At 42.0% G+C, this 26,775-nt stretch overlaps 1 protein-coding gene across 3 annotated transcripts in view; it reads right to left on the bottom strand.

Moving 5' to 3' along the window:
• MCTP2 (multiple C2 and transmembrane domain containing 2) overlaps positions 1 to 26,775 on the bottom strand; it is a 123,381-nt gene that overhangs the window by 86,337 nt on the left and 10,269 nt on the right. For 2 of the 3 annotated variants that reach the window (XM_038146811.1, XM_038146810.1), the window contains 4 exons: positions 15,493 to 15,590; positions 14,124 to 14,714; positions 8,867 to 8,929; positions 7,648 to 7,756 (listed from right to left, as the gene is read on the bottom strand). In XM_038146811.1, coding sequence (XP_038002739.1) covers positions 7,648 to 7,756; positions 8,867 to 8,929; positions 14,124 to 14,651 — 700 coding nt within the window. In that variant the 5' untranslated portion in view covers positions 14,652 to 14,714; positions 15,493 to 15,590. Of the gene's footprint in view, positions 1 to 7,647; positions 7,757 to 8,866; positions 8,930 to 14,123; positions 14,715 to 15,492; positions 15,591 to 19,851; positions 19,870 to 26,775 lie in introns of those variants that run through there. The other variant, XM_038146812.1, reaches the window with a different exon arrangement.

Genomic DNA, 26,775 nt, shown 5'->3' with positions numbered 1-26,775 from the left:
GTGGGGGTCACAGAGCACTTGGCAGATGATGGTGGCCACTGGGGTGAAGCTGGTGGAGAAATGTCGGGGTGGATGTGGCACCATGGCCCCCAGGGCCTGACCCAGGTCGGTCCCACGTGGCACGAGAGCGCAGCTGCCACGTCCTACAAACGGCAGCATGGCACCTCTGTGCCACCCAGCAGCTGGACTGTCACCTGGGTGGGGCATCAGAGAGCACCTGGGAGGTGGTGGTGGTCACCGGGGTGAAGCTGGTGGAGAAATGTCAGGGATGGACGTGGCAGCACGGCCCCCAGGCCCTGCCCCAGGCTGGTCCCAAGATGCTGACGTAGCTCTCTGCTCAGTGTGTCTGGTTCTGGTTTCCTTTAAGACACCCCAGATTGCATCCAGGTGACCAAAACAGTTGACAGGGAATGAGAAATAAGCCAGGTGGGCAAGCCTCTCCTGATGGGATGAACAGCACAGACTGCAAATTACTGACTGCATTTGAATTCAGGGCTCGAAGCCTTCTGGATTCAAGCTCTGAAAGATGTCTGGGTCTATTAAAAGCTATTTATAAGAGACAATCTACAATCTAGGCAGAAAAACATAACTTTTTTTGAAAAGAGCCTGGTGATGTTAGAGATGAACCAGTCTAAAAAAAGGGTTTTTTGTTTATAATCTTCTTTTAACTGTGACAGAAATGGATAATTTTCTGAAAAAGCCAGACCAACTAAAAAAAAAAAAAAAAAAAGCTTTTTAGCATCCATTTCTCAGTGAAGGCAACTGAATCAACAACTTTTAAGCACATACGTGCAGGCTGTTCTGAAAGCAAGGTCTCACATCAGCTGTAGCAGTATCAACAAGAGAATGGATTAATGTTAAAGCTAGTTGAGAATTTTGCCCCCAAAAATATCTCTCTGGTGGGAAAAGCAAGATACTCTGAGGTTAATTTGTATATTGCGCAGTGAAACAAGTAGGTTCTCACACAATAAAATATATGGACAAAACATATATAAAAATCCAAGATAATTGACTTCTCAGCCTAAAGCAAACCAAATAAAAAGTAAAAAGGAAAGCTGCCCTCCTAAAAAAAAATCATTCCATCATCTAGGCCTCTTCCCCCATGAGAGAAAGAACATTCATCTTGACAGTAATGCTCCCTGGAATTCCTTTGCATAATACCAATTTCATTTATGTTTTCTTCCACTAAGGCTAAAAAGCAATGAGTACAGGCAGATCAGACATCACCTAAAACCTGAGAAAGCCTCAGTGAGCAAAAAAGTTGTTGGGACAGAGCAGCAGGAGAGGGAGGGTTTAGTAGCCCAAGAAACTAAACTGTTAAAGGTGTTTTTGAATGGATACTGCTGCCCTCTAGCAGCTACCGAGAGGTGGATCACATCCACTGCTTCAGAACGAGGGAAAAAAATAACCCAACAAACCCAGAAGAACCAATATAATTTCAAGCCACACACTGTTTTATGGGAGCAAACTTACTGGAAATGTAGCATATGAAACAAGTCTCGTTCCATAAATAAATAAATAAAAATGACCACCAAATTGCCTTAAAATCTTGAAAAAATCAAAGAGCAGTGTGAAATATAACCTAGACCATCTTAAGTTTTGGTTTAAAAACTAAATTTTAATCTGAAGAAGGAAATTAAGGATTTATTTTATAGGCATGTAAAGAATAAATATCAGAAAATCTTCCTAGAAATAGAATTACTGGAGTTATTTACGACAAGGAGTAAAAGCCATTCTAAAATAGAACACACATTTTTCTTTTTAAGTGGAAAACCACTACATCCTTGCAGTGAAACAGCCGAGATCAAGGCTTGAAGGGGAAATCAGAAAAAAAAGTATTCTGCTGGCAGGAAATTCAGGTGATTTTGGAAAAGTTTTGTCCCCAGCTAGTTTTACATGGCCAGATGGAAATGAAACATTGCTTGGAAACAAGTAGTCCCAATAGGTTCCAAGGGAAAATAAAACCAACCAGAAAAAGAAAAATACACACAAACCTTAAAAAAAAAAAAAAAAAAAAAAAAACCCACACAAAAAACCCAATAAACTGAAAAGACCAGAGAAGTGTGAAGAGTGTGTGCAAACAGTTTCAGGGAAGGTGAAGGAGGGGAAAAATTGCCTGAACTTAATCGAATGAAAGATGCAGATATAGCACTTTCTATTCAAGACACTTCAGAAACACCAAAAAAAAGTAAAGGAACTGAGAAAAACCAACCAAAATGCCATGTGACATACATTAGGGACATGTGACATAAAGCACAGAATTGTCTTTGGTAAGAATTAGTCCAACTGAACACTGCTTGAGGCTCTAAGATCTCCCTGGAGCTTTCTCTTCTGCATGCCTAACAACTCCCAACTCAGCATTGTTTCCTGTATTCTGAGTCTTCACCCAAATAAAATCTTCTTACAAAGTCCCAGAAAGATGCAGTGTGAGCTGCTAATGCAGGCAGGTGCCCCCCAAGACCGTGCTCTGACAATTGATGGAGCTAGAACAGTTTAAGGAACCTGTTTTTTTTAAACTACAACCCTGACACAACAGTCACATGGTGCTCCCTGGGCCCAAATATTCTCTTCCTATGCTGTCATTCCAACATCTCCCAATTTAACATTACAAGGATGGGAAGACATAGAAATTGCTTTTGTTTGAACTCCTCCAGACACATAAATTGCTCTTGTTTGAACTCCTCCTGTTTTTCTGAGGTTCCTATCTCAGTGCATTCCTTTCCCACACCAGTGCAAGCAGGATGCTCACAGGGATCACAGTGCCCAAGAGCAAAGCTTCAGGCACGCACTTTGCACTTCCAGAAACTGGGCTTAGCACAGACAGACACTCTCAGCACAAGCCCTTGTTCACATCCAAAAAAAACCCCATCCAAAAACATCCAAAGAAAACATCCAAACGAGTGCTCAGCACCATCCAAACTCTCAGCATTTGTAAATTAGCCATGATTACGCCTTTCAGAAAGAAGTGTGAGAACTTGCCTAATACATGGCAATAATTAATAAATCTGAAGGCCTAATGATCTAATTGCAGATACCCTGAAAACAGAGAAAGTCTAAATTAATCAGCGTGTTTGCAGAGAGCAATTCAGCCTAATTGCTCTGAGCATTTGCTTTCCAAACAATTACTTGCTCTACGCTGACAAATACCCAGCAGAGCACACACACATCCCTTCCTCTGGCACTCTGGTATCAGCACAGACCCAGGCAGTGAATCACAGAATGATAAAATACCCTGAGCTGGCAAAACCCACTGGGATCACCAAGGTCTAACTTCTGGATAGCCCAGAGCTATGAGCGGTGGGTTCCTGCAGGCTCACTGCTGCTGGAAGTTAAAAGTGTATTTTATTCTACAAGTTTCTTTCCTTTTATTTTGTCCTTGGGAGGCTGATCTCTGGCACAGCTCGCAGGGAGTCCCCCAGGACCCTGTGGCAGTGGGGGCTGTGAGATGTGAGAGCAGAGGACGATGTGCTGAGGACAAGGAAAGCAGGATGCACCCATGGAGGCGTTGCATCTTCTCCTCTTGACCCCTTCACACTGCCTCCATCATGAGAGGAAAGGAAGGAGAGGAAAACCAAAGTGCAGCAACAGGAAACGAAAGAAACCTGAAAGGAAGAAACAGAGATGGGGCACAAAGGTCCTGTAAAAAAAGATCTACAAAACACAAAACCAGGTGGAAAAGAGACACACACAAAGCTCCGGCTGGAACATGTGGTTAAAGGGGAAAGAAAAAGAAAAAAGACACCAACCACAGCCACATTCAAGAACTGTGTTTCTTGTAACTACACTGTTTAACAGATGAAAAATGAACTTTACAAGCACAGGATTTTGAAATGGGAGGGGTTTCTCACCCTCACAGGCACTCAAAACCCAGTTTCTGTTTATTCTTGCAGCAGCAGAGCTGGGTTTGCCACCTGAAGGAAGGCAGCCCTTCCTCACAGCTGTGGCATCACTTTGTTCACTGCTCTGGAAGGGTGACAAGGAGCAATGTGCACAGCCAGAGCATCCCAGTGCCAAAGGGGAGCAGGACCTTGGAGATTTCTTCAGGTTGACTCAAACAACCACGAGGCATCTCCTACCCTGTGAAGGTGAACCAGCAGGTGGAAATGGGCTCCAGCCTCTCCCAGCTCAAAGCATGAAATTGGGCTTCACAAAACAAGGGTCAAAAAGGCCCTAAAACCACTGAGGGTGAGAAAAGATGCCAACACTTAGAGCACCAGTGATTTTTTTTAATGCCAAATGAGATGCAGAGTAATCATCTCTCTGTTCCACCAAGCTGCTGCAGTGCTTCACAGATTTTTAATTAAAAAAATACATTTCTGCTTTCTTACTACCTGCAGTATTCAAACTACACAGATGCAAACTCCCTGCCATCACTGAAACACACCTAGTAACAATAACATCATAAAAATACATAAAAATCAAACTTCTGGTGCTATGTATTTACACACATACACAACCTTCCATGTTTGGCTCATCCCCTACAATTATAAATGTAGGACCCATGCACTGCCTAACACTGGCCCCAAAGGTGCACACAGGTAACATGCCAAATTTACCATCTGCTTAGGCAGTTTCTGCTGTGTGACTGGGTGAGACTGTAAGCAAGTACATCACACTCCAAGCAAGCTGATGAGCAACAGGTAACACCTCTCTCATCCTTCATCCCTAGACAGGACACTGATTTTGACCCAAAAAAGGAGTTTTTGGAGCTTCTCTACTTTCCACCAGAACTAAGATCCTGCTCTAGCAGCACTTGGATTCCTTGGCTGGGGCACATATGTTGGGTGTTGCTGTACAGAGGCTTTTTCTTTCACTTGCCCTTCAAAAAATACATAAAAGAGGAGAAGAAAACACTGAAACTCTGATTTATTTTTCTTTTCTACATTGTTGTGCAATTTAGGGGAAGCACATGCATCTCTGAACCAGTGTCCTGGGCTGATGCACCCTCTCTAAAGACAGCAGGACAAGGAGAGGAACTGCAGAAAGTCAGGGACTGGAGGGACACAAGAGACAGATAAAAAGCAATGCCAGTAGTAAAAAGTGAAGGAAAAAATATGAAAGAGCAGATGTTAACAGGATTAATATTATGAAGAGGAAAAAAAAAGTAATAAAAATCTGGTAAAGTGAAGGAGGAATTTATATCACACCAAAGGGAACATATCCTGGAAAGAGCAGTACATAGTGAGGCAAAGAGTCAGAAAAAAATACTGGGAAAGTTGGAAAAAAAAAGTGAACTTTGCAGTTCTAAGCAGAACTCCTGCTCACCTTTACTTGGCCAAGCACAATTATTCCCAGTTAATAACTTAAGCATATCATGAGTAAATTCAGGGAGAAACCTGTGCATTTGATGAGTAGTGCAGGGATGGTTTTTAGCTACAGCTGTTTCCAATGTCAGAAATATCTCGGTCACACAGCTTAGATTTATTTTTAAATGTACACACAGATAAATACTTCTTACACTGGGACAAAACAGAGGCAGAAACAGACTGAACATGAGCACAAGAGACTTTACTCAGCTGCCAGGAGAGGGCATCACCCACCCACACTGCAGCCCCTAAGCCTGAGCTATTTAAACTGTTGTAAAACAAAATTAAGGGGAAAAGTGCAAACATGAGAAGAAGGCAGGACACCACACTTAAATACCATTTCCTCTACTTTATGTAGATAAAGAAACTCCCTCAAAAAATGTAAACTGATGGGTTAGATAACTGCTTTGAGATTTTTTTCCAGATAAATCGCTGATTGCATAATAAATGAAAATTAAAATTTAGAAAAACTACAAGACTTGTGCTAAACCTTATTTAGGCTAAAGATGCTGGGGCATAAACTCTCCACTCAATCTGTGTGAATATTTTGCTAAATTCAAATTATTCAGAGCACACTGATACACCCCAGCACAGCAGCTCTAAGCAGCACCACGGTGGAGGGAGAGTCTCACATTTCCAGCCCACAAGTTATCTCTGGGGCTTTCTCACACTGAAGACATGAGCAGAGCTGACAACCTCCCACTTTCAAAGGCACGTTGGGGAAGCCCAGTGGCTGTCGCATCACACAAAGATGTCACATAACCAGAGTGACAGCAGAGGCCTGTAACCATGGGCATCCACTGTGGGCTTTTTATTTTTTTAAGGAGCCACCACTGAAGCATGGTGGTGACTGATGAATAATCATGAAGGCACTGTTTCCTCCCCTCCTGCTGCCTGTGCAATAAAAAGCAGCAGTTTTACTGAAGGAAGCATCCCCTCACATACTCAGTTACTAAATGAGAGGTCCTTTGCCACAAAGCAACAGAGACTCATCCAAAGGGATTTTTCCCCCTTATGTTGTTTCACTGTGCTGTCCAATGCCTCACTAAGACAAGCATTTGCTCTCTTACACAACAAAACACAGCCTAGAGCAAAGTATGATCTGTCTTCTCTAGAAATACTACTTCTCTGGAATTGCTCATTTCTAGCATCTTTTTCCTAGGAGCAGTTGGATGTGTCCTGGCTTGTGCAGCCTGCTAGTAAATCTGATGAACTGCTACACTGTTAGGAAATTCAGGCTTTTGTATAACCAGTAAAGATCTTAATCTAAGTACTGGCTCACTCCTTCCAAAAACTGGTAGGAAAAACAAGCATACACTCAACCAAAAGTTACTGTTTTGTGAGGCCATGAAAAACCAGCATGGAAAAAGTTAACTGAGATACCAGACAACAGAAATCCCAATGAGCACCTCATGTGAGAATTTAAATCAGACAGGTCCCTCCAGGTGCAAACCTTCACAAGCCTTTGGGCTGTGCAAGCTTATTTTGTTTAAAACGAAATGAATAAACCCCATGGCTTCACCTCAAAAGAAGCTGCTCAGACATTCTGCAAGACAAAACTACCAGAATTGTTTCCACATGCAGGAAAAAAATATGAAATCAAGCCTGGACGTATGGAAGAGCTCTCTGACAGGTTCAGATGGAAGGTCCTGCCACAGCTGCTGCCTCAGGGTCCCACAGGCTGCACAGAGCCTCTGGCAGCACAGATCTTCCCTCCACAGCAAGTGACTGGCTGCTCGTAAGCATTTCTACTCCCTCTTTCAACATCCTGAAGAAAAGCCAGGTTAAGGGCAAGCATTTTCACACATTTTTTCCAGGAATTCCCCAAATATTTTACAGTTTATTTGATACGTCATTTGAGGGTGGGTTTTGGGTTTTTAGGATGCTGTCACTGCTCAGTCACATCCCAGGTGAGAGAGATTTTCTGGCTTACAGCCCTGCTTCTGTAGTTTCCCCCTTTTATCGACATCTCTGCAGATAACCCCAAAAGCACTCCTAAGAGCAGCTCCATCATTTAATAAACCTCCAATTATTCTTTGGAGGTTTTTTTTTAAGCTCAAATGGAATTCCTTGCAGCTCCTGAATGGGTACAGGTGCTAAGGGCAGCCAAGAAGGAACTTTGCAGCTGCACAGGCAGAGGGCAGCTCCCTGCCCTGAGTATCCAGGGTGGATAAACCCAACCCCTGAGTGCTCTGACCCGCAGGACAGACACAAGCCCGTGACTTGCTGCACTGCAGATAAGCAGCCAGCTTGCTGCCAAACTGAGATCAGTGATAAAGGAGTGAACAAAGTGATAAAGGGTGTGAATTCTGCAGGAAGCCAGAGGGGAGGTGGGGCTCACCACAGCGATCCCTGATAACCAGGTTCCTGCCTTCCTTCAGGTGGATGGTCAGCAGGTAGGCAAAGGGGCTGGGCAGCTCACTCAGGCAGTCGTTTGCTTCCTCCAGAGCCTAAGGAGAACAAAGGAATCAGTCACACACCTCTAGATGCAGATCATAAATGAGGCAGGTGTGCTCCCTGCAGAGACAAAGTTCTGCTCCTTCCTTAGGGCAATCTTTTACAGAAAGGAAAAAAAAAAAAAGGCAAAGAAAAAATTGTTTCTTTCCCAGGCTTTCCTTCACTCAGCTAAGTATCAGCATCAAGGATGTTCAACAAAGCAAGGGTTTTACCTGAAAATGAGTGGTGATATAACAAACACAAATGCATGCACAGGTTTTACAAATTATATCAGCACATTTTTTTTCTGAGCTGTTTCTTGTGCATTCAGAGCATCTCTCTAGTTAGAAGAGACCCCAAAAGCCCTTTGTATCCACCTGATATCCTCAGGAGGAAGAACACATTCCACAGAGGTGCTGAGAGCACAGCACTTCTCTATGCAGCTCCAAAAGAGAGAAGGCCAGTGGCAGGCAGTGCTGGTTGTGAGCTTTAGCAGAAGCAAACTCGAGAGGATTTCTGCTCATCAGAGGTGCTGCCACAGGGTTACACAGCTCAGGATCATCCTCCAGCTGGAACACTCGGTGAAAACAGCTCTGGACAGCACTTGGGAGGTTATCAGAGGGCAAAGGTAGAGAAGTTCACCCACAAAGCAAACATGTTTTACATGAGAATAACATGTCAGAACTGCCAGTGCCTCTTCACACTGCCCTGAAACTGATTTTGCTCTCTGTCAAAGCTTACAGCTGTGTTATTTGCTGTATTTACTTTAATCCAGTTTGTTCCTACATTGTTATTTGAGTGTTTATGCTGCTGCTCTCATCAGTTACCAGGACAATACAGATATTATAGAGTACTTCAAAAAATCCAGAACGTTTGGGTCTATTAAAAACATTAGCAACCACTTTGAACTACTAAAGACCCAAACTACAAAAACACAAACCCACCACAAAATAAACAAATTCCCCACAAACTGAAACACCCCCCCTCCCCAAAAAAAAACAACACACTGGGCAAATCTCTAGATGGGCTCTTCACCTGATGAGTTTTTCAATTTGTAAGAAGCAAAGAACCTAAATCTAAAATAAATTGTGTTTCTGATCAAGCTTCAAAATGACAGGACTTACCATTTGGTCGTCAAAGTTTTGAGACGATAGGGAAGAGTCAAAATCCATGTCTCCACACGGGTACTATAAAACAAAAGTTATAATGAATTAGACAACAATACAGGACAGAAAATGCTCCTGGCATCAGTCAAGAAATTACTCATACATACAAGTAATGAATGAAATGCTCTACTTATGCTTCTAGATAATTTAAATATATATTTCTTTTTCCTGTTTTACAGTAACTGCTCTCAGTCTTTTGAGTTTAATTCAGGAAAAATAAGTGCCTGCTTCCAGCTAGGAATAAATTTCTTCTTCTCCTCCCCAGCACTGGGTGCTGAAGGCTCTTATCACAAACTCTCCTGATGTCTGAAGGTTGTTGTGTCTGGCAGCCGGCTGCCCTCACTTGACCACAACTTCTCCTTCACCACACAAAAAGCAAGTTCCACTTAAAGGTTTTTTAAATAGTTTTTTTAACTTGGTTTGGTACTTGGGTTTTTTTTGTTGTTGTTTGTGTGGGGTTTTTTTGTTTGGTTTGAGTTTAAAAAAAATTGTTCAGGGGAAAAGTTAAAAGAAATTGCCAAAGGGAAAGGTGTCCTTGCTTTGGATGAGTTAATTTTCCTCCTAATAGCTGGTACAGTGTTCTGTTTTGGATTTAGGGTGAGAAGAATGTTGATAACACACTGATGTTTTTAGTTGTTGCTGGACAAGTACTGTTCCTCTGCTAAGGAACTGGCTGGATATCAGTCAGCAGGTGATAAACAACTGGACTGTGCTCACTTGTCTTGAATATTTTAACTGTTGTATGATTTCTATAAAAATATTAATTCTTTTTAAATATTAGATAAAATATATAATTAATATAAGCAATTTTTATACTTTTGTGCTATAATATATTTATATAATACATATAATATTGTTAACGTAATTACCTCTTCCTTTTCTGTCCTTTCCTGTCTTTATCTCAACCCACAAATTTTACCTTTTACCCCCGATTCTCTCCTGCATATGATGGTTCCTATTAACCAAGGAGTAAGAGAGAAACTGTGTGATATTTAGCTGCCTGGTGGGTTAAACCACGACAAAAGAGAAAATAAAAATACAAGAAACACGCACTTCCCCCAACTTGCTGCAGTAACTGGAAGATCCAAAAGATTCTTTATCTATACGAGAGGAAGTCAAAACATTTCTTCCTAAATACTGACTCATCCAACACCTTGAGGCTACAGTGGCCCAGCATGGAGTCTGTCTGAAGTGATTCACCAGCCAGGACACCTCTGATGCTCCTCTGGCTGCTCCAAGAGCCCATGACCATCATTTCAGCCGAAGAGGACCAACGTGCCTGGGAAGCTCCTCTGGTCTGACGCAGGGCAAGCACAGCCCAGTGGAGCACAAAGGTTTGTGCTAAGGGCAATCCCGGTGTGCAGAAATGCACACGAGGTGGAATCCGATCCTCATGTGAAAGGGTGGGAACATCCAAACCTGTCTGATAAGAGCAGCATTGTGTGCAGCACTACAGAAACATTTCAAAGTCTATCAGCTCCTGCACCAAAGTACATAAATCTTAGCTGTATTGACATGCTGAAATAAACATAAATACCCTTTGTGTAATTCTTTTCCTCCTCTTCCTGCAAATACATATATTGCATATCAGGAAGTACAGTAATCCAGCACTGCAAGGAAGATTTCCCTTGCACGACAGACAAAATCTAACTTTATGGTTCCCACAGTAATCATAACTTGGCCACCTTGCAAAAACACATTAAAAGTGGAAAAATTATCATCATAAAGAGCGGCAGAAGAATTTTCTCACACAACGGAGCTGAGTTACAGCTGCTAGGGGAACCCTAACTTTGAATTTTCTGACTAGTATGCATAAAATCTCACTCATGTGCATTAAACTTAGTGTTTCTTAGAGTCTCTGGCTTCACAGGCATCTCCTTCAGGCACCATCATTGGCACTGGTAATGGTCTCTCTTTACAGCTTGTTTTACACAGCACTTACACGGGATCAAAGAACTGCATTGAAATTATTACAATTTTAAAAGTATTGTCTTCGCTAGTTTGACATCATTTATTTAAAAATTACCCTCAAAATTATGATTTTTGTCTTTATTCTGCTTTTTGTTTACTTGCATTACATCAACAGATACTGAAGAATTATAACTTTAAATAGAAAAACTTGTTTTTTTAATTTTAGCTCCACGTAATATTAATTACTGTTATTCTAGGTAGCTAACTGCAGTGAAATCACTAGATAAGAGATAAAAATCTTGGTGAAAATATGCTCATGAAACCTTGATTTTATCGAACTACAGTGACACTTCTCAACTTTAAAAGAAAAGTGGGCACACCCGGGGGGGGGGGGGTCACAGCCCCAGATACATTTGCATGAAAACAAATCAAGCAAGAGTAGATGTATGAATATACATAAATTGAAAGTTCTTCTTGACAAGCGTTCCCACCTCTGCCTCCCCTTGTTTTCTGCAGAAGAATTATTCAAAATACAAAACCACTGAGTGCATCTGCAGCAGGACAAGGCCGTGGGTTGCCCAAATTCGCCCTAAACCAGGACAGTGACTCACTGCGAAGTGTTGGCAAGGAGATAGAGAGATATCAGAGCACTTCAGCAATGACACGTGGCCATGGACAAAACCCAATGGCAAAAAAAAAAAAAAAAAAAAAAAAAGGCATTACAGGAACCCTTTACAACCTGAATCACGCAGGGATTCAACACAACTTCACCTGCTCTTCAGCCTTGCCTAGCTGGGTGCAGTGGGGAACAGAGAGCAAACCTCTCGGCAAATGGGAAAATGGTACCTTTGGGCAGAGCCTTGGTGAGGACGGGCTGTGCTGAGCACCCCCGGCTCTGCAGGGGAGTTCAGACAAGTGAGAAAACCACAAGCACACGCTGAGCTCACCCGCGAGGATCTCACGGTCTCGGGTGGCCAAAGACAACCAGGAAATGAGTAGGTGGCATGTGACAAGCAATTCAGGGGGGAAAGAAGCTCAACCCACATTTCTGCTTTTTTTTTTTTAGTTTGTTTTGTTCCAGGAATCTGCCTTCCTTCGGATTTACCTCCCTGGGCAGGGAGGATGCTCACGCAAGAACAATGAGAACTCTTGTGCTCCTCAGAGCAGCCCCACCCAGCATTCAGGGACCAAAGTCCTCTGTAACAAACTATTCCCATCCCAGGCACACACAGCACAAACCCGGTAACTGTTCAATCAAACACAAGCAAAGCTGAATATTGAGGTTGTCATAGAATCATAGAATATTGAGGCTTGGGTTGGAAGGGACCTTACGCATCATTCAGTTCCACCCTCCCTGCCATGGACAACTTCCAATATTGAATTTGTTTTTCACCACATTCAATGTAATTAAATTTGCTCAATTCTCCTTATTCATTTCCACTTTCCTTTGCTTCACTCTCTACTTTTATTCTCGAGGAAAAAGATCTTTACAAATTGCACTGGAGGCAGATTACAGTAAGGAAGCATATTCACACAGAGAGATGATATGCCATACAAGTAAATACCAAATGATTTACACACACCAGCAAATACAGAATTGCACATTTAGGGAAAGATGTAAGTGCTGCAGAAAACAAACCAGACTCGGATTGTGCATCTGGATGAAACTTGACTTGAGGTTAAGCTATTTTATCACTATACAAGTACGTCAATCTCCTAGAGCAGTCAGTTTGCCCAAAATCAAAGCAGGACTAAGAAGAAGTATTAACGTCGTTGTGCTGAGGTAGATTTTAGATTAGGGTTGCTGGTGTACAATAGCAGGAAAAAACTGCTGCTATCGTTAAAACAACTTGGGAAAACTTCCAAAATAGCTAGAGTCCATATATTGACCATATACTGAGTGATGTGCTACAACTTTTGAGTAATGTTTGAGCACAGAAACAAAGCACTATACTATTTCAGTCGCTTTTCTTAAGATGCCCTCAAAATAATGAACTCTCTAGCAAGATGAAACCAATTTGTGAACAATTTAGCAACTCTAAACCACAAGCGATGGTCAGTAACTACCAGTCTGACACTTTGCATCACAACAGACTGGAAGCCAACACCCATTTGTTAGGAATACACAGGCCTCTGAGATGCAAAACAAGCAGTTTATATCAGAAAGGACCACTTTCCCCACATCAATGCTAATCATCCTCTTGAAGGTGCAGTTAAAAACCAATTAACCTGTGAAATCCCTATTCCTAAGGGAGGACTTGAAACAAAAAATGCCCAGTTCCCCTTTTTGCATCTTGGATGACTACAGAGGCAGCTCCCACAACTGCAACAACCAAGTAATGAGAAAAAGGCCTCAGAAAGTTCAAAATGTAACCTTCCCAGAGAGAACTCAACAGGAGCAGACATACTTCCACAAAACCTAACTAAAACAAATTTTGCCTGAAGTGTTTCCTGCAGCCACAATCTTCACCTGCTGTCTATATAATGAAGCTATCATAGAGCTCCTCAGGACTCCTCAGGATTCCCAATTTGCTCAGGCCAGGCAGTTTCATTACAGTATTGGTCTCTGATGCTCCTGGGACATTTATGTCCAGACAAAAACACTGACCAAAGAGCAGGGGGAAGGAAAGGGGGACAAGAAAGTGCGGAGAAAACATTATCATTTTTCACCGCTTTAAATCATCATCACAAAAACCCAAAAAACCAGTCCTGAGAATGATGCTACATGTTCTGTTCCCCATCATGTGCTTGCTTTGGTTAATTCCAGGTACAGGCAGAGCTCACCTAGCTCACAGCCATCTTTCACCTATTGCCTTCATCGGACTCTGGAGTGGGTGGATGGCAAATTGATTGTGCTACATAGCAATCCTGGTAACTATATTAACTAGAAAGCAAATGTATTAGCACCTCGATCCAAAGCTCAGAGAACTGCAACAACTTTTGATTTGAGCAAGCTAAAAAATTGGAGCAGTGTTATTTGCAGCCCCAGACTGACAGGAAGCTTAGCTGAATTAGTCTTGAATAATGGGTATATCATGTAAAGTTTAGAGTTATTTGTATTGCTCATGCATTCCTTGAACAGATCCCCCTCCTCACATAATGGGTCAGGTGGGAAAGGATCTTAAAGCTCACCTCATTCCCTGCCATGGGCAGGGACACCTCCCACTACACCAGGCTGCTCAGAGCCCTGTCCAACCTGGCCTTGGTTGGATCCTCCATCCCTCTATAACCCAGAAAATTAAGGAGAAGCACAAGGAGCCCACAGGAGGTGGCGACTGAGCCTCACTGCTGCTCCAGCACCCACCTCTGTCCCCTCGTCGCTCAGCGCGGCGCTCAGCCGGGAGCTCTGCAGCAGGTCAAAGAGGTCCTCGCTGGATTTCCTCTTCTTCCCCTCAGACACAGGGCTGCCCACAGCCTCAGCTGCTCGTGAGGACACCAGATGAATGCCCACAGCTTGCGTGTCCGGGGGCGTGACTGTCACCTCTGTCCGTGTCCTCTGCTGTGACGCCCACACCCAGTCCTCTCCCACTGCCTTCACCGAAGCGTTCCTGCTTTTCAGGGACACCACAGACCTAGAAAAGCTCTTGGGGGAGCAGCTTGACAACACCTGAGCACTCGAGTAAGTCGTTTCTTCTTCTTCTTCTTCTTCCATGAGAGTGTCCACCTCCAGCATGTCAGGCACTGACACGCTGAGACAGCGGTCCAAGGAGTGGCCCTTCCTCTCCAGCATTTTGCCAGACCTCTTCTTCGTCTTCCTCACGCTCAGGTTTTGCAGGAACGGCCGGGTCTTCTGTTTCAGGGATCCCCACACGGATTGTTTGTCGAAGTCCATTGCTGCAAGGGGAATCTCAGCAATGCCTCCTGCACAGAACAGCTTCAGCGATTCCCAGGGTGACTAAAAGGAACGTAGGAAGGAGGCAAGTCAATCACAAAAGTGAACAGCCGCTCAAGACTATGATTCATGCTGTCTCATCTTAAAACTTTCAGTCATTTCTCTGAACAGTTAAAACGGAGCATGTCACATTAGTAAGTGCTTCCAAATACAATCTGGTGGGTAGGTTTGATTATTTAGAAGGAAAACAGCCAGAGCAAGTATTTATTCCTACACAAAAATGCAATGTCTGCCCACTACTTCATTATTTCTAAGAGGGGACATTATATTTCTTCTTCTGTCAAGCCCTAATTTGTGAAAACTTGAGATTTGTCCAATTTGAAACTGTTTCTGTACAAAGCTTACTGACGGGAGTTAAATCGTGATAATGCAAGCACACAAAACATGCTGGCAAAGCTGGCACTGACATTTCTGCTGCCACTTTCCCAGGCCATGTAGGGATTTGTTGGCTATTTCCAAGGCTACATGGATTCTTACAGGATGTGTTGTTGGCAGATATGTAAAACATCTCCACAAACTAAGTAGCTGAGGCTGAAGAGAGGACATTGAACTTGAGGAATCCAAACTGGGACCCCAAAACACTCCCATTAACTCACTATCAGTGAAAACTGCAGAATTATTTTTCCTGTAAAGCAGGCAATTGAGAGAAAAATAATACAAAAATGGATGGGTGGATCACTTTTGAAAACCTACTGGGGGACTGATCTTTGAGCTGATTCATAGTGAGCATTTACACAGCTGGGAGGGTCAGGAATAAAAGAGCTAAAATAAAATCACTCACTGCATGTGCATCGTAAGGGAACAGGGACACCTCTGTGCACAGGAATATCCTCACAGACAGACTCTTCCGTGGTTAACAGCTGAGCAATCATCCTTATTCTGTGAAAAGAGGTGGTCAAATCATCAAAGGCCAGTAAGAAAAAAGCTGGTGAAACCTGCAGATTTACTCCTTTACAGTCACACACACAGAGGTTACAGTACATACCCACATCCTCAGAAATATACACCCATTAACTACTTGAGGGCTGTTGCTAAATTTACAGCATGTTCACCTTCTAACTATTGCATAATAGACAAAAAATTACTTCCCACTGTTTTCCTGATTACTAGGAAAAACACCAGGACAAGCAACAGAAACACAATTGTTAGATTAAGGCACACAGAGAAATTACTGCCTGCTTTCAAAGAAATCTACTCTTGCATTCATTAATTTGAATGAGGCTGTATAACCAGTTACTTAATAACTTATTTAAATAACTTTATGACTAACCTCACCACACTTGCAGAGTGTTCAGGAATCTACAAAAAAAAATTCTCTTTTGCTGTCTAACTAAAGCTGCATAATCCTCCCCTCCCTCATTTATATTGGCAAATAAATAATATCAGCATTATTACATTCAACACAATAAATTAATAATCTCAATGGCACTGCATGCATTCACCAGGCAAAAACAGGTTTTGCCCTTGCCCAAACAGGAATGTGTGTTAGTGTAGATGTATCAGCTTAACACAACCACAATATCAAAGTGCACATGGACAAACTGAAATTGTTTTTTTTCCCTTACAGCACCACTGCATAAAAACAGTTTTCTGAACCTCACAAAGGAAGATTTCACACAGAAAGACCAACCATGCCTTTGTATTGCTCACTGAACTCAAGCTGAAGCACAACAGATTTACAGAGGGAGGAGAAAAGACATTTTCTCCAGCCCAATCTGACCAGGGATGGAGGGAGGGATGCCAGCACTGGAGCAGCACCTGATGCCCCGCACAACCTCACGAGGCATGGCTGGATTTGCTCAAACCAGCTGAGAGCTTTCACTGAGGCCCTTCCCTGTCTCCATAAAATCTTGACAAGGCAGCCACAGCCTGCCTGGCAGAGTTACATCACGTGCCAGCAACAGCAGTTATTGGGCTAAACACGTTTGCACAAAACATTATGAAACACACTGCTGGGAGTCATTTAAACAACTCATCTTCTGCTACTGCTCTCTGCATGGCTCGCCTACTTGCACTGAAACTTGCTGGAGCCAAGATGTTGCAAATAAAGGCAGAGCCCAGCTCAACATCCACTTCCCAAGGCACTTACTGCTTCCCATTCCCTTCCTGTTATTCTCCACCCCTCTCCCTTTGAGGACCCACTGCCGTTGTTGTTATTTTGTTTGCTTTGAGATTTTGTTACCAAGGGGCAGACTTAATTCCTGTAGGTTTTTCCAGTTGCTTTCCCCAAGTCAAATGCTCTTTCTCCCAGTTAGATTGCCTCAGTTGCTGATTAGAAATGCCCATTCTGAAAGGATGGTGCAGGGACCACACTGTCTCTCAGACTAACCTACATTTAATCGGGAGTCCTCCTGAGTGTCCTCCTCAAGCCCAGCAGCAACACAGCAGAATCAAAATGTTAAAAATATTTTAAAAGTGGCTTTGTCAAGACAGCAGGGATAGCTCCACTGAGCTGCCACCTCACAGCTCCTGCACTGGAGCAAGACATCAGTGATATTTGCTGCATCAGTGATACTGCCTGCAGTCAGACAACTGCAGCTGTCTGACTGAGGCCACAGAAGAAATAAGCCCATCCCTGGTCACTGGATTGCCTGGAAGTTTAACCACACTCTGCCTCTGAACCTCTACACCCACATTCCTGCTGCAGCTACAACTCCTCTTATATAAGTATTGTACTTACAAATAAATTAACCCGAATGATGGCCATGACATGCAATTAACGACAAATACACAATGTGTTCTCATCCGAGACAAGGGTAAATACAGTCTGAAGGGCAAATGCACTCTGCCATCAGCCATCTGCTTTTTCACTTCCTCAGCTCAAGAAGACACACAGATCAGCACCATGACAAGAAATGTTCCCTAGGGATATCACTGGAAGATTGGGAATGGGGACCACCCTTCTCCACAGTGGTGCTGGAGCCAAGATTGCTGGGGCCAGCCCATACTCACACATACAGCTCTTCTTTCCTCCCATATCAATCTCCTCTGCTTTTCTCTTCCATACAGAACAGCATCAATAGAAATACTTCATTTTGAAGAGAGAGAAATTCTCCCTTGCATGTAGAGAGTGTGCCCTTGGTACCGACACGTTGTTCATGTAGTCCTTATCCTCCACAGGCCAGAAGTTTTCCCTCTTCCTTCCTAAGCCTCAGAAGTTCATGGCCAACTGCATCGCCAAATATTCCCTAAGCAACCACAGGGAAAAAACATATTTTGCCAAATTCATGGTCTAAGCTTGGCCTCTTTATTCTTCCCCTTTCAATGGCACATTGTGGCAAAAATCTGCAAACAGAAAACATTCAAAGAGACACACTTCCTGTTATCAATTTAACTCTGTTGTTTTTGATTTAATTGAATGGCTTCTTGTTCTTAGGTAACAAGAAAAAGATAATGTTTTCAGTCTATCTCCTTCAGCTTTCTCTTTAATATGCTGCCAAATCTCATATGCTCAGAAGAATCCATATACTTTAATCTCTTCCTTCAGAGAGACTGCTTTTGATTGCACCTGTCATTTTTATTATACCCTTTTGTTTTGCCATCTCCTCCTCTTTTGGGGGACAATAAGGACAAGACAGAAAGGATTACTGAAAAAAAAGTTGGTCACAGCTCACTATGACTGAACAAATATTTCTAGCATTTTATCCTCCCTTAAGTATCTTCTAATTATGGTCCTTGGAATTTTTTAGAATCTCTTTTTTTATGTGCTTTGGTTTCTTTCAGTAAAACACTCCATATGCACTCCCTTAAATTCACATAATATTTAGAGCTAAATGATTTTTTAGATGTTCTACCAGGTGGCTATAAGAGATATTTCAAATGCCACTGAAAGCCTAGAGAAATCATCCTGCAATTCTACTTCACTTACTGACTTGACAGGAAGCCAGCAAAGCCACAAGTGAGAAATACTGCAAGACACTCTGAAAATATTATAAAAGTGCCAATATAACCAAGCAAATAAGCTGAACAAACTCAAATTGATTTACAGACAATTTTTCCATAATTCCTGTGTTTCTTCACTATGGAATGATTCCCTGCACACCCAGAAGTGCCCCATGCACACTGAAGATGCTTCTGGTTAATATTTTTAAAGCACCATCTTCAAAGTCAGCCAAGATGACAAAAACACACCTGAGCACCACCCCACCACTATTACAGCTCTAGATTAATCAAATCTTTTAATCCTTGTACTCATTTGTTTATCCAATGAAGGTGAAAACTTTGGGTCAGTGTGCATGCCAGCCACCTGTAAGTTAAAATTCAATCAGCGTGTTTTCAGCTACAACTAAATGCTAATAAACACTTAAATCCATGGCAGCTGAAATTACCAACACACACATTAGAGGCTGTTAGGAAGGTGCTCCTCACTTGAATGCATATTAGCCCAGGTTCAAATTGGAAGGAATTAATGGAACTCCCTCAGTGTAAAACCTCTATTGATTCTGGCTGCTCTGGAATAAGATATTCACCCCCATCTCTGCCTGTCTGGCACATTCACTGGCTTAAAACCTAATGCAGGAGACATTATACAAATTACAAGGAAAGATAATTACATTTCTCTTATGCAACACAATATTTGGCTATGGAAAGTTCTAATATGATTTTATAACCTCCATTAGGTTTATAATGTCTGAATTCAGTGCACTGAGAAACAAGGCTGACAAGAAGGTGATAAGAGACCAGGGAGAAAAGTGACTGAGGACTTTTTTTCCTATTTTTCTTTTATCTTTTTGCTATAAATTGAGTCTTCTGGCTCTAGGAGCCATAAATGAAACCATTCCTCCCTGGGAGAGAAAGGAAAATATCAGGGAAATAGCTCTCTGCTGGCTGAACAACCACTGCATGGGTGGTTATTTCTATAACAGAACATACCGAGTACCCCAGGTTTTTAATATCATTGTAGCTCAAACACAGCCAAAGATAAACCATTACTAGGAATGGAATGACTTTTTCTAAAGAAACCAACACTTCCTTCTTTGCAATGGCTTCTCTATCTGGCAATGCTTTATGCTAAGCACCAATAGCCACAGAGATAAGAAAATATCATCCAAATAAAGTAACCCTTTGTTCAGCATTACCAGTCTGCCCTGGAGCATTCCAAACCCATCACCAGTTATTAAAAGAAAAGGGAATACTTTACCAGGGGCAGGATGTTCCTTGGATCATCAACACCTTCAAGCAAGCATTGTGCCTCCTTTGCAAAAAAAAAAAAAAAGAAAAAAAAAAAAAAAAGTCCCAAGTGGAAAGCTAAGCTTTCCACTTGTGATCCCAGAAGGCAGCAAGGGACACTGAATTCCCTGCAATATGGACAAACTGAGACAGCCTTCTCTCCCTGCAGCATATGGCAAATACCTGGACTTAACTTTGATAAGGCACCAGAAAAAAGAATCTAATCTCAATCTGATTCTGCACAGGCTAATTACCCAGGGGAAATCAGTGTTAGAATTATTTTTAGCACTAACAAGCATCACAGGGAGTGCACTGATGCAGTGCAGGTAAAATCTTCACTGCACAGGTGATTTGCTGCTAAAGCAGGGTCATGGCTTGGGCAGCTTCCAAATCTTCCCACTGAGCTTAAGCTTCCCTGTAGGGCTTCAAATGATGCCAGTCTGTGGATACAGATCCTGCTCTTCTGTTGCTCTGCTTTAACAGATTCATTTGCAGAGCGTAGTCAGGATGCTAAACTCAAATATATAAAATAAAATAGAGACTTGACCTGTTGCTGTCAGCCAAACTAGAAGAAGTGCTTCTTGAAAAACAATTTTACGTGCTTCAATGGAAACAAGATAACCAAAACAAACCAGCTTTATTTTATTGATGTGAGATGAAAGAAATCTACAGTCTCTGCAGAAGATCACAAGTAATATCCAGCGTAAATACAAAGCTTAAAGAAAAGCCTGTTTGCTACATGCAGATAATAAAGGCATCTAAAGTAATATTTTCTATTTTAGGTTTGGGGTTTGTTGTTTTCAGTTGGGTTTGGGGTTTTTTCACAGATTCATGGGGTTTTAGGCTCTGGGCTTTTAGATCCCATGCTTGGCTTTTTTATTTTTAATTGGCTCAAATGAGATGAGTTTCATCTTTCACAAACACATGAAACAAGCACACATCCTCCTCCACTTAGCAGCAAGAGAGGAACAGGGCCACTTTAACTCCTTAGAGGCTCTTTTGCACAATCTGAAGGGCTTTTTTCTCAACTTTTATGAGCAGACAGTAACTAGGAGAAATAAGAGAACGAACAGCTGCTACAAGCATCTTAAAATAGCATCTGATAGTGAAAGTTACTGAGAAAATACCGTGCACCTGCCTCCAGCTTATGAAAGTATTGCTTTCATTTTGCTTCTGTCTTTTCTAAAACAGAAGAAAAATGATGAGTATGTATAGAGGAAATGAAGGAGGAAGTGTTTGGGTGTATTTTTACAAACATATTTCACAAGTTCCTTCCACTCTTTGAGCTTCCTTCAAAATATTGTGGCTCGCAATTGTACCTGTGCAAGCAAAAAGGCCCTTTCAACCTTTCCAGTCAAATTTGTGGGATTGTACCAGAATGGGGCAATCAGATATGATCTTTACAGAGCAAACAACACCTGCTGAGCAGCAGAGCTCTCCAGGGACACCTATGCACAAAGATCTGCTTCCTGCAGTGATGATGTACACCTCAAACCAGATCCTGGAGGGGCAGATCCTTCTCCTGGAAGGCACTGTGCCACCTGCTGAGATCAGCAACTGGGACACTTCTTCCCCACTGACTGAATCTGGTTTATCATTTGTCTCGTTGTTCCCAATCCCATCAGAAGATCCCTGGGAATGCTGGCACCTGGAGCAGGACACCCGGAGGAGCAGGGGGAGAGGGAAACCTGGTGAGCAGCAAGGGGAAGGAGAGGTTTAGGTACAAGCAGAGGAAGAATGAGGCAAAAAGAGCTCTAAAGTAACAGGGCTCACATGAGGGACAACTCAAAACCAGGACTGAGGCAGGTAGACACATGCTGAGGGAGCTGGTCCCTGCTGGAGGAGCTCTGTTGGGAATCCAGCCCTGCAGCCTCCTTCCTTCTCACTCTCTCCTTCCAGCCCCTGCTCACCTCCCTCACAACAAATGGTTTATTTTTATAACAAGAGGTGCACAGAAATAGATCCTCCCTTTCCATAACTTTCAGAGAAAACAAACCTAGGAAGGAAATCGGAGACTCACTTCCACTGGAGGCCAAATCAACTCGTGCTTTTACTAGCACTTAAATCATATATTTCAATAAAAGCAGCTTGCGACTGTACGCAAATTACTTGTCCATGTGCCAGCATTTCTCCCTAAATAACTACTATTACTGTCACACTTCTTATCAAATTTCTGTGACTATAGAGGAGAGGTCTATTAAAAGCTCTGTGTGATTCTTTATTTAACAATTTACCAAAATAACCCAAAGAGAACACTTTTGATTCATAAAAATGCCCTGATGACAACTTGAGCAGGACAAAAACCTACTGGCTTGCCCTTTTATTTTTTTCTTCTTACTACAGCAGGTTCCTCTTTCCAATAGTGACATGGCACAAGCCAGGCTCAGAGCTCAGGTGCATCTACAGGTAAAGTGAACCAGTGTTTCTGCAGTCTTTTAATTCCCAAAGGCTGGAGGCTGAAGAACCCTAAAGAAAAGAGTTTGGTGTGTTGCAGCACAGCACTGAATGAGGGAATTGCACCAGTAGTAGCCCTGATTTTCTGCAAGAGACACATGTCCCCCTACAGAAAATCACAGCACTTAAATATCTGGAGTTGTGCATCACACTGAGAAAGCTGGAGGGGACACAGACAGAGAAAGCTCTTAGGAATCTCCTGGTGAAGTCAAGTGTTTGAGGGTCTCACCCTGGACAATAATTTAGTACTTTAAATATGAAGAAGCCAATGCATACAACTAAAACCAGTCACATTGCTCCCCTGAAGTCACGACAGCAAAGTGTTCAGCACACAAATGGCAGCAAACCCAAAGACTCCTTTAACCCCTTTAAACTTCTTTAAACTTCCTTTTTTCCCAACAGTAAGGACTGAACATATGCCAGCACACATCACTAAATACCAGTCATTTCTCACAGGAAAGAGCCAGCTTTGAGGTTTCTCTTTCTATTCACCGTCTGAGTTTTCAGCCTCCTGGCCACTCCAAATCTGCACCTTGTCTCCAGTTTCTGTTACAGCATTACTTTCTCACTGAGAAAATCAGGTAAAGTTTGTGAATTTAATTCATGTGCATTTAATTACACTTTGGCACTTCCAAAATCTTAACACTGGGGTTTTGGTTTGCTAAAGATGAAGTCCCTACATACAGGCAGCAGCATCATAAGAAAACCACAAACTATGACTCCAGTCACTATTTAAAGCTTGAATAAAAGGGTCAAAAATTAAAGCATAGGAATACTCTGCTGGGGTGAATAATAAATTACCTGTTCAGGATTTTACTTGCAGAAGTTCAGAGAACCTCAACTATAGCAAAGCCTGGCTTTGTTAATTCTGGTTCCTGGAAGTGATCCAATCAGAAAAGCTCCACAAAACAGGAATATTGTCATCGCTGAGCTAGGATGACACCTGATGAAGCAATTTAAAATTCACTTTCAGTTTTTCTATGATTTAATATGACCAACCTGCTCCATGAGAACCTGCAGACACATTATGCAGTCCTTAAAAAACTATCAGGGCCTGATTCATCCAGGACATATTTGCCATAGGCAGGGTGGGGTAGATTGCTAAACTTTAAATACCTTGCCTTAAGAATACTTACAGCTCTTGCTGCCCAACCACACTGGCTGCTCCTTTGTACACTGCTACCACCGTGGGTTTTTGTGTGTTTTTAATCCTCCTTTCACGTACATATAGCTCCAGGCAGGATAGTTTAGAACAGATCAAGCTGACCACTCGTCATTATCCATTATTGTGCCCCATTCACATCTTCTCAAAGTAAATGTTAAGTGCAACAAATTATGACTACATAGCCCCTAATTAACCAACAAAACACTGAGTTTATAATCATGGATGTTTAGTTCTGATGAATACTGACTAAAAGGTATTTTAATTCAGCTGTCATAATTATACAATTTCCTCGTTTGGCTCATGGATTAAAATCACATAAAGCTCAAATCCAGAACTCTTCAGCAGGTGTCAATAAACCCTTTAAAGATGTAGTAATGTTTTTTAAATGGATTTAAGAGCTATTCAAATTTCATCTCCTCCGTCTAGCAGATATGAACAAGAGTCACCAATCTGGCAAGTGTCTTGAAATACAAACTGCTCACAGTCAGCTGAACAGATCTGCAGGTTTTCTGGTTCAAACAACTTTTGTATCCAACTAGGTGAATGTTTGATCAGCTTTCATTTGCTTACTATCAAAGACCAGACAGATTATTTGTTAAATGCTACTGTGAAGCATTTGGTGAACGGGAGGAACGAGAAGCCTCCCTGAACTGAACACAAATGCTTGTAGTGAGATTTGTATCTTACAGTTTTACAGAGCTGAAGAAAATTCAGCCACTTATACAATAAAATAAATTAAAATCTCACCACAAGCACAAAGGCACCATTCCCGCTATTTGAATTTGAGTACGGAGCATTTATTCTAAAATAATTACAAGCAATCCCAAATAGCAGGAATCTACCAAATCCACTAGAATATATAACTGGAATTAGATGTTTGCATTCAAAAAGGAAAACAAGACAAAATAAAACTCTCCAGTCAATTGTTTCCAAGTCGAAGAAACTGGGAACAAATCCTGCTATTGAATGAGCATTAATGATCTGCCATTTGGATCTGCAGATGTTTCCCATGAGGGAAGACAGCAAAAAAACATTCCTCTTCAAACCCAGGGAAGCAGGGACAAGGGGATGAGTTATGTTCATTCATTTGGATATTGTTATTTGAAATTGTCAAAACCATTAGGTTCAATAAGATTTAACTTCAAGGGGAACCTGCATCCAATAAAATTTCAAAGAACTGAGCCCTTAATCTCTCCTCACTTAAACCCAAATGAGTCAGACTTTAAAAAAAAGAACCTTCACAACCGTGATAAAGTGAGCTGAGAGAGAGACTGCCCCATCCTCGCTGACAGCTCCTGATCATCACTACCTCCACATCAATGGCAACTCAGACAAATGCCTGCTCAAATAAATTAGCATGGCCCCGTCATTTCCATTCACCCCCATTAAAAGATTATCAAACAATATAGATTATATACCCTGCCCTGGCTAGAAACTTAACTTCTAGAGCAGGGCTTATCTGTTTGGGAGGAGAGAATGAAAGTGCACGCTCATAAATCGTAAAAAGACAGAGCTGCTTCTGTGTCTTAATTTACGGCATTACGCAAAAGCAGAACTGTTTTATTTCTAAATTGGCTCTGCTCTCAAGGCAGTAAAGCTACACAATTCCAAGAATTCCCAAAACAGTGAAATTCTCCCAAACCTAAAGTTTCCAGTAAAGCAAAATTTACTCTACAGACTACATCTATAGTTCTAGGAGTGGGCAACAGGAAGAATTGTCAAGGGTACAAGTGCTTCCCAGAAAGGAAGGATATGAATAAGATCTCCCTTTATTTCTCCCCATCCCAAAAGGCCAACAAAACCAAACAAAGATCTCAAAAGCTACGTTAGTATTTAGCTTGCATTTTAGCAAGTTGTTTTTCTGGGAAAGTGAAAACAAGCCAGTGAAGGAGCATCTGTGTAAATACACAAGAACCAGGCACCCACCACGGCAGGAGGAAAAGTCACCCCCTGGGTCACTGTGCTCCAGCTCTCACCACCACTGAACAAAACACCAGGAGCAAGCAAGACAATTAATTAGTTTGAACTTAAGACCGCCACAAATTGTTACCAAGAGGCTCTCCTTTAAGGCCAAAAGTGGTCGCAGAGTATCCCCAATGTACCCAACATGAGGGTCCTCTCTGGTGGCAGGAAGGGTTGGACACCCTTGGACACATGATCAGACTGGAAGATCCAGCTTCAATTCCACAGGCAGACTCGAAGACCCTGAGCTCTGGGGTCTGTTCTCCTCAGAAGTCAACAGGAAAGCACAGACACAATTTGTCCCCATCAGTTCCCCCCTAGGGTTTGACAGGAGGCAGTGAAAGAATCAGAGCAAGGGTTAAAAAATGCCTAAAGGTCAGCAGGCTGCTTATGTGAAGGAAAGAACAAAAAAAGTCTTCTAAGAAAAGCAGTGTGCATTTAAAAAAATAGAAATCAAAACTAAAATTATTACATGCTCCAGATTTTCCCACAATAATCCAATTATTTCACAATGGAGCTTTGCAGCAGCAGTGTAGCCTTGCAAAAAGGTCAACTCCATCTGTGTTCTTTACAGATTACATTTATGAATAGCCAGTTAATCAAAACTTAAGGAAACACAGCATACCATTTACCTGAGGTTTTCTTCCCCAACTGTGGAAATTGAAGTTGCATCTAATGTTCACCTGTTTGAAACTATTCCAGACAAAGCAGCAGTGATCCCAGGAAAACACATCCAAATTTCCATCATGCACAGGACACAAGGGGACCACATCACTCCAAATATCCACTTAGGCCCCAATAAGCTGCCTCTAACTCTGACCAAAAACAGATGCTCAGGGAAAGACTATAAGGTCACAAAATCATACCGTGATTCTGCCTGCAAAATAATCCTTGTTTCCAGGAATCTGTGATTTAGGAGCCGCTTCATCTAGCAATCGTACCTGCATCTTTGTGATTAACAGCCGCCGGCGTTTTCTCTCCTAATTTGCCAAACAACTTTTAAATTCATTTATATCTTTAACAGGAAGATACTGGAGTAATGAGCTCCACAGGTAAATTATGCTTGTGTGAAGCAGAAGCATAATTTAGCTATGGAAGAATTTTTTTTTTATTGAAGAGGATCTTAGGAAAAAAAATCTTTGAATCTTGCTCATTTATTCTTACCTCTTTAACATCTTGAATTACGTGAAATTATAAATAATTGTTCTCTGTTTACTCCACATCACTCAGGCTGTTCCCACTCCCGCATTCTCCTCTCTAATGATTCTCTTAATTGAAAGAGAGATTCATTCAAGGAACCTGGTTACTGTTACA

This window comes from Motacilla alba, chromosome 10, assembly GCF_015832195.1.
Source record: "Motacilla alba alba isolate MOTALB_02 chromosome 10, Motacilla_alba_V1.0_pri, whole genome shotgun sequence".
In the NCBI taxonomy this organism is placed as follows: domain Eukaryota; kingdom Metazoa; phylum Chordata; class Aves; order Passeriformes; family Motacillidae; genus Motacilla; species Motacilla alba.
Note: the sequence above shows the minus strand (reverse complement) of the source record. Positions and strands in the feature narration are given on the sequence as shown.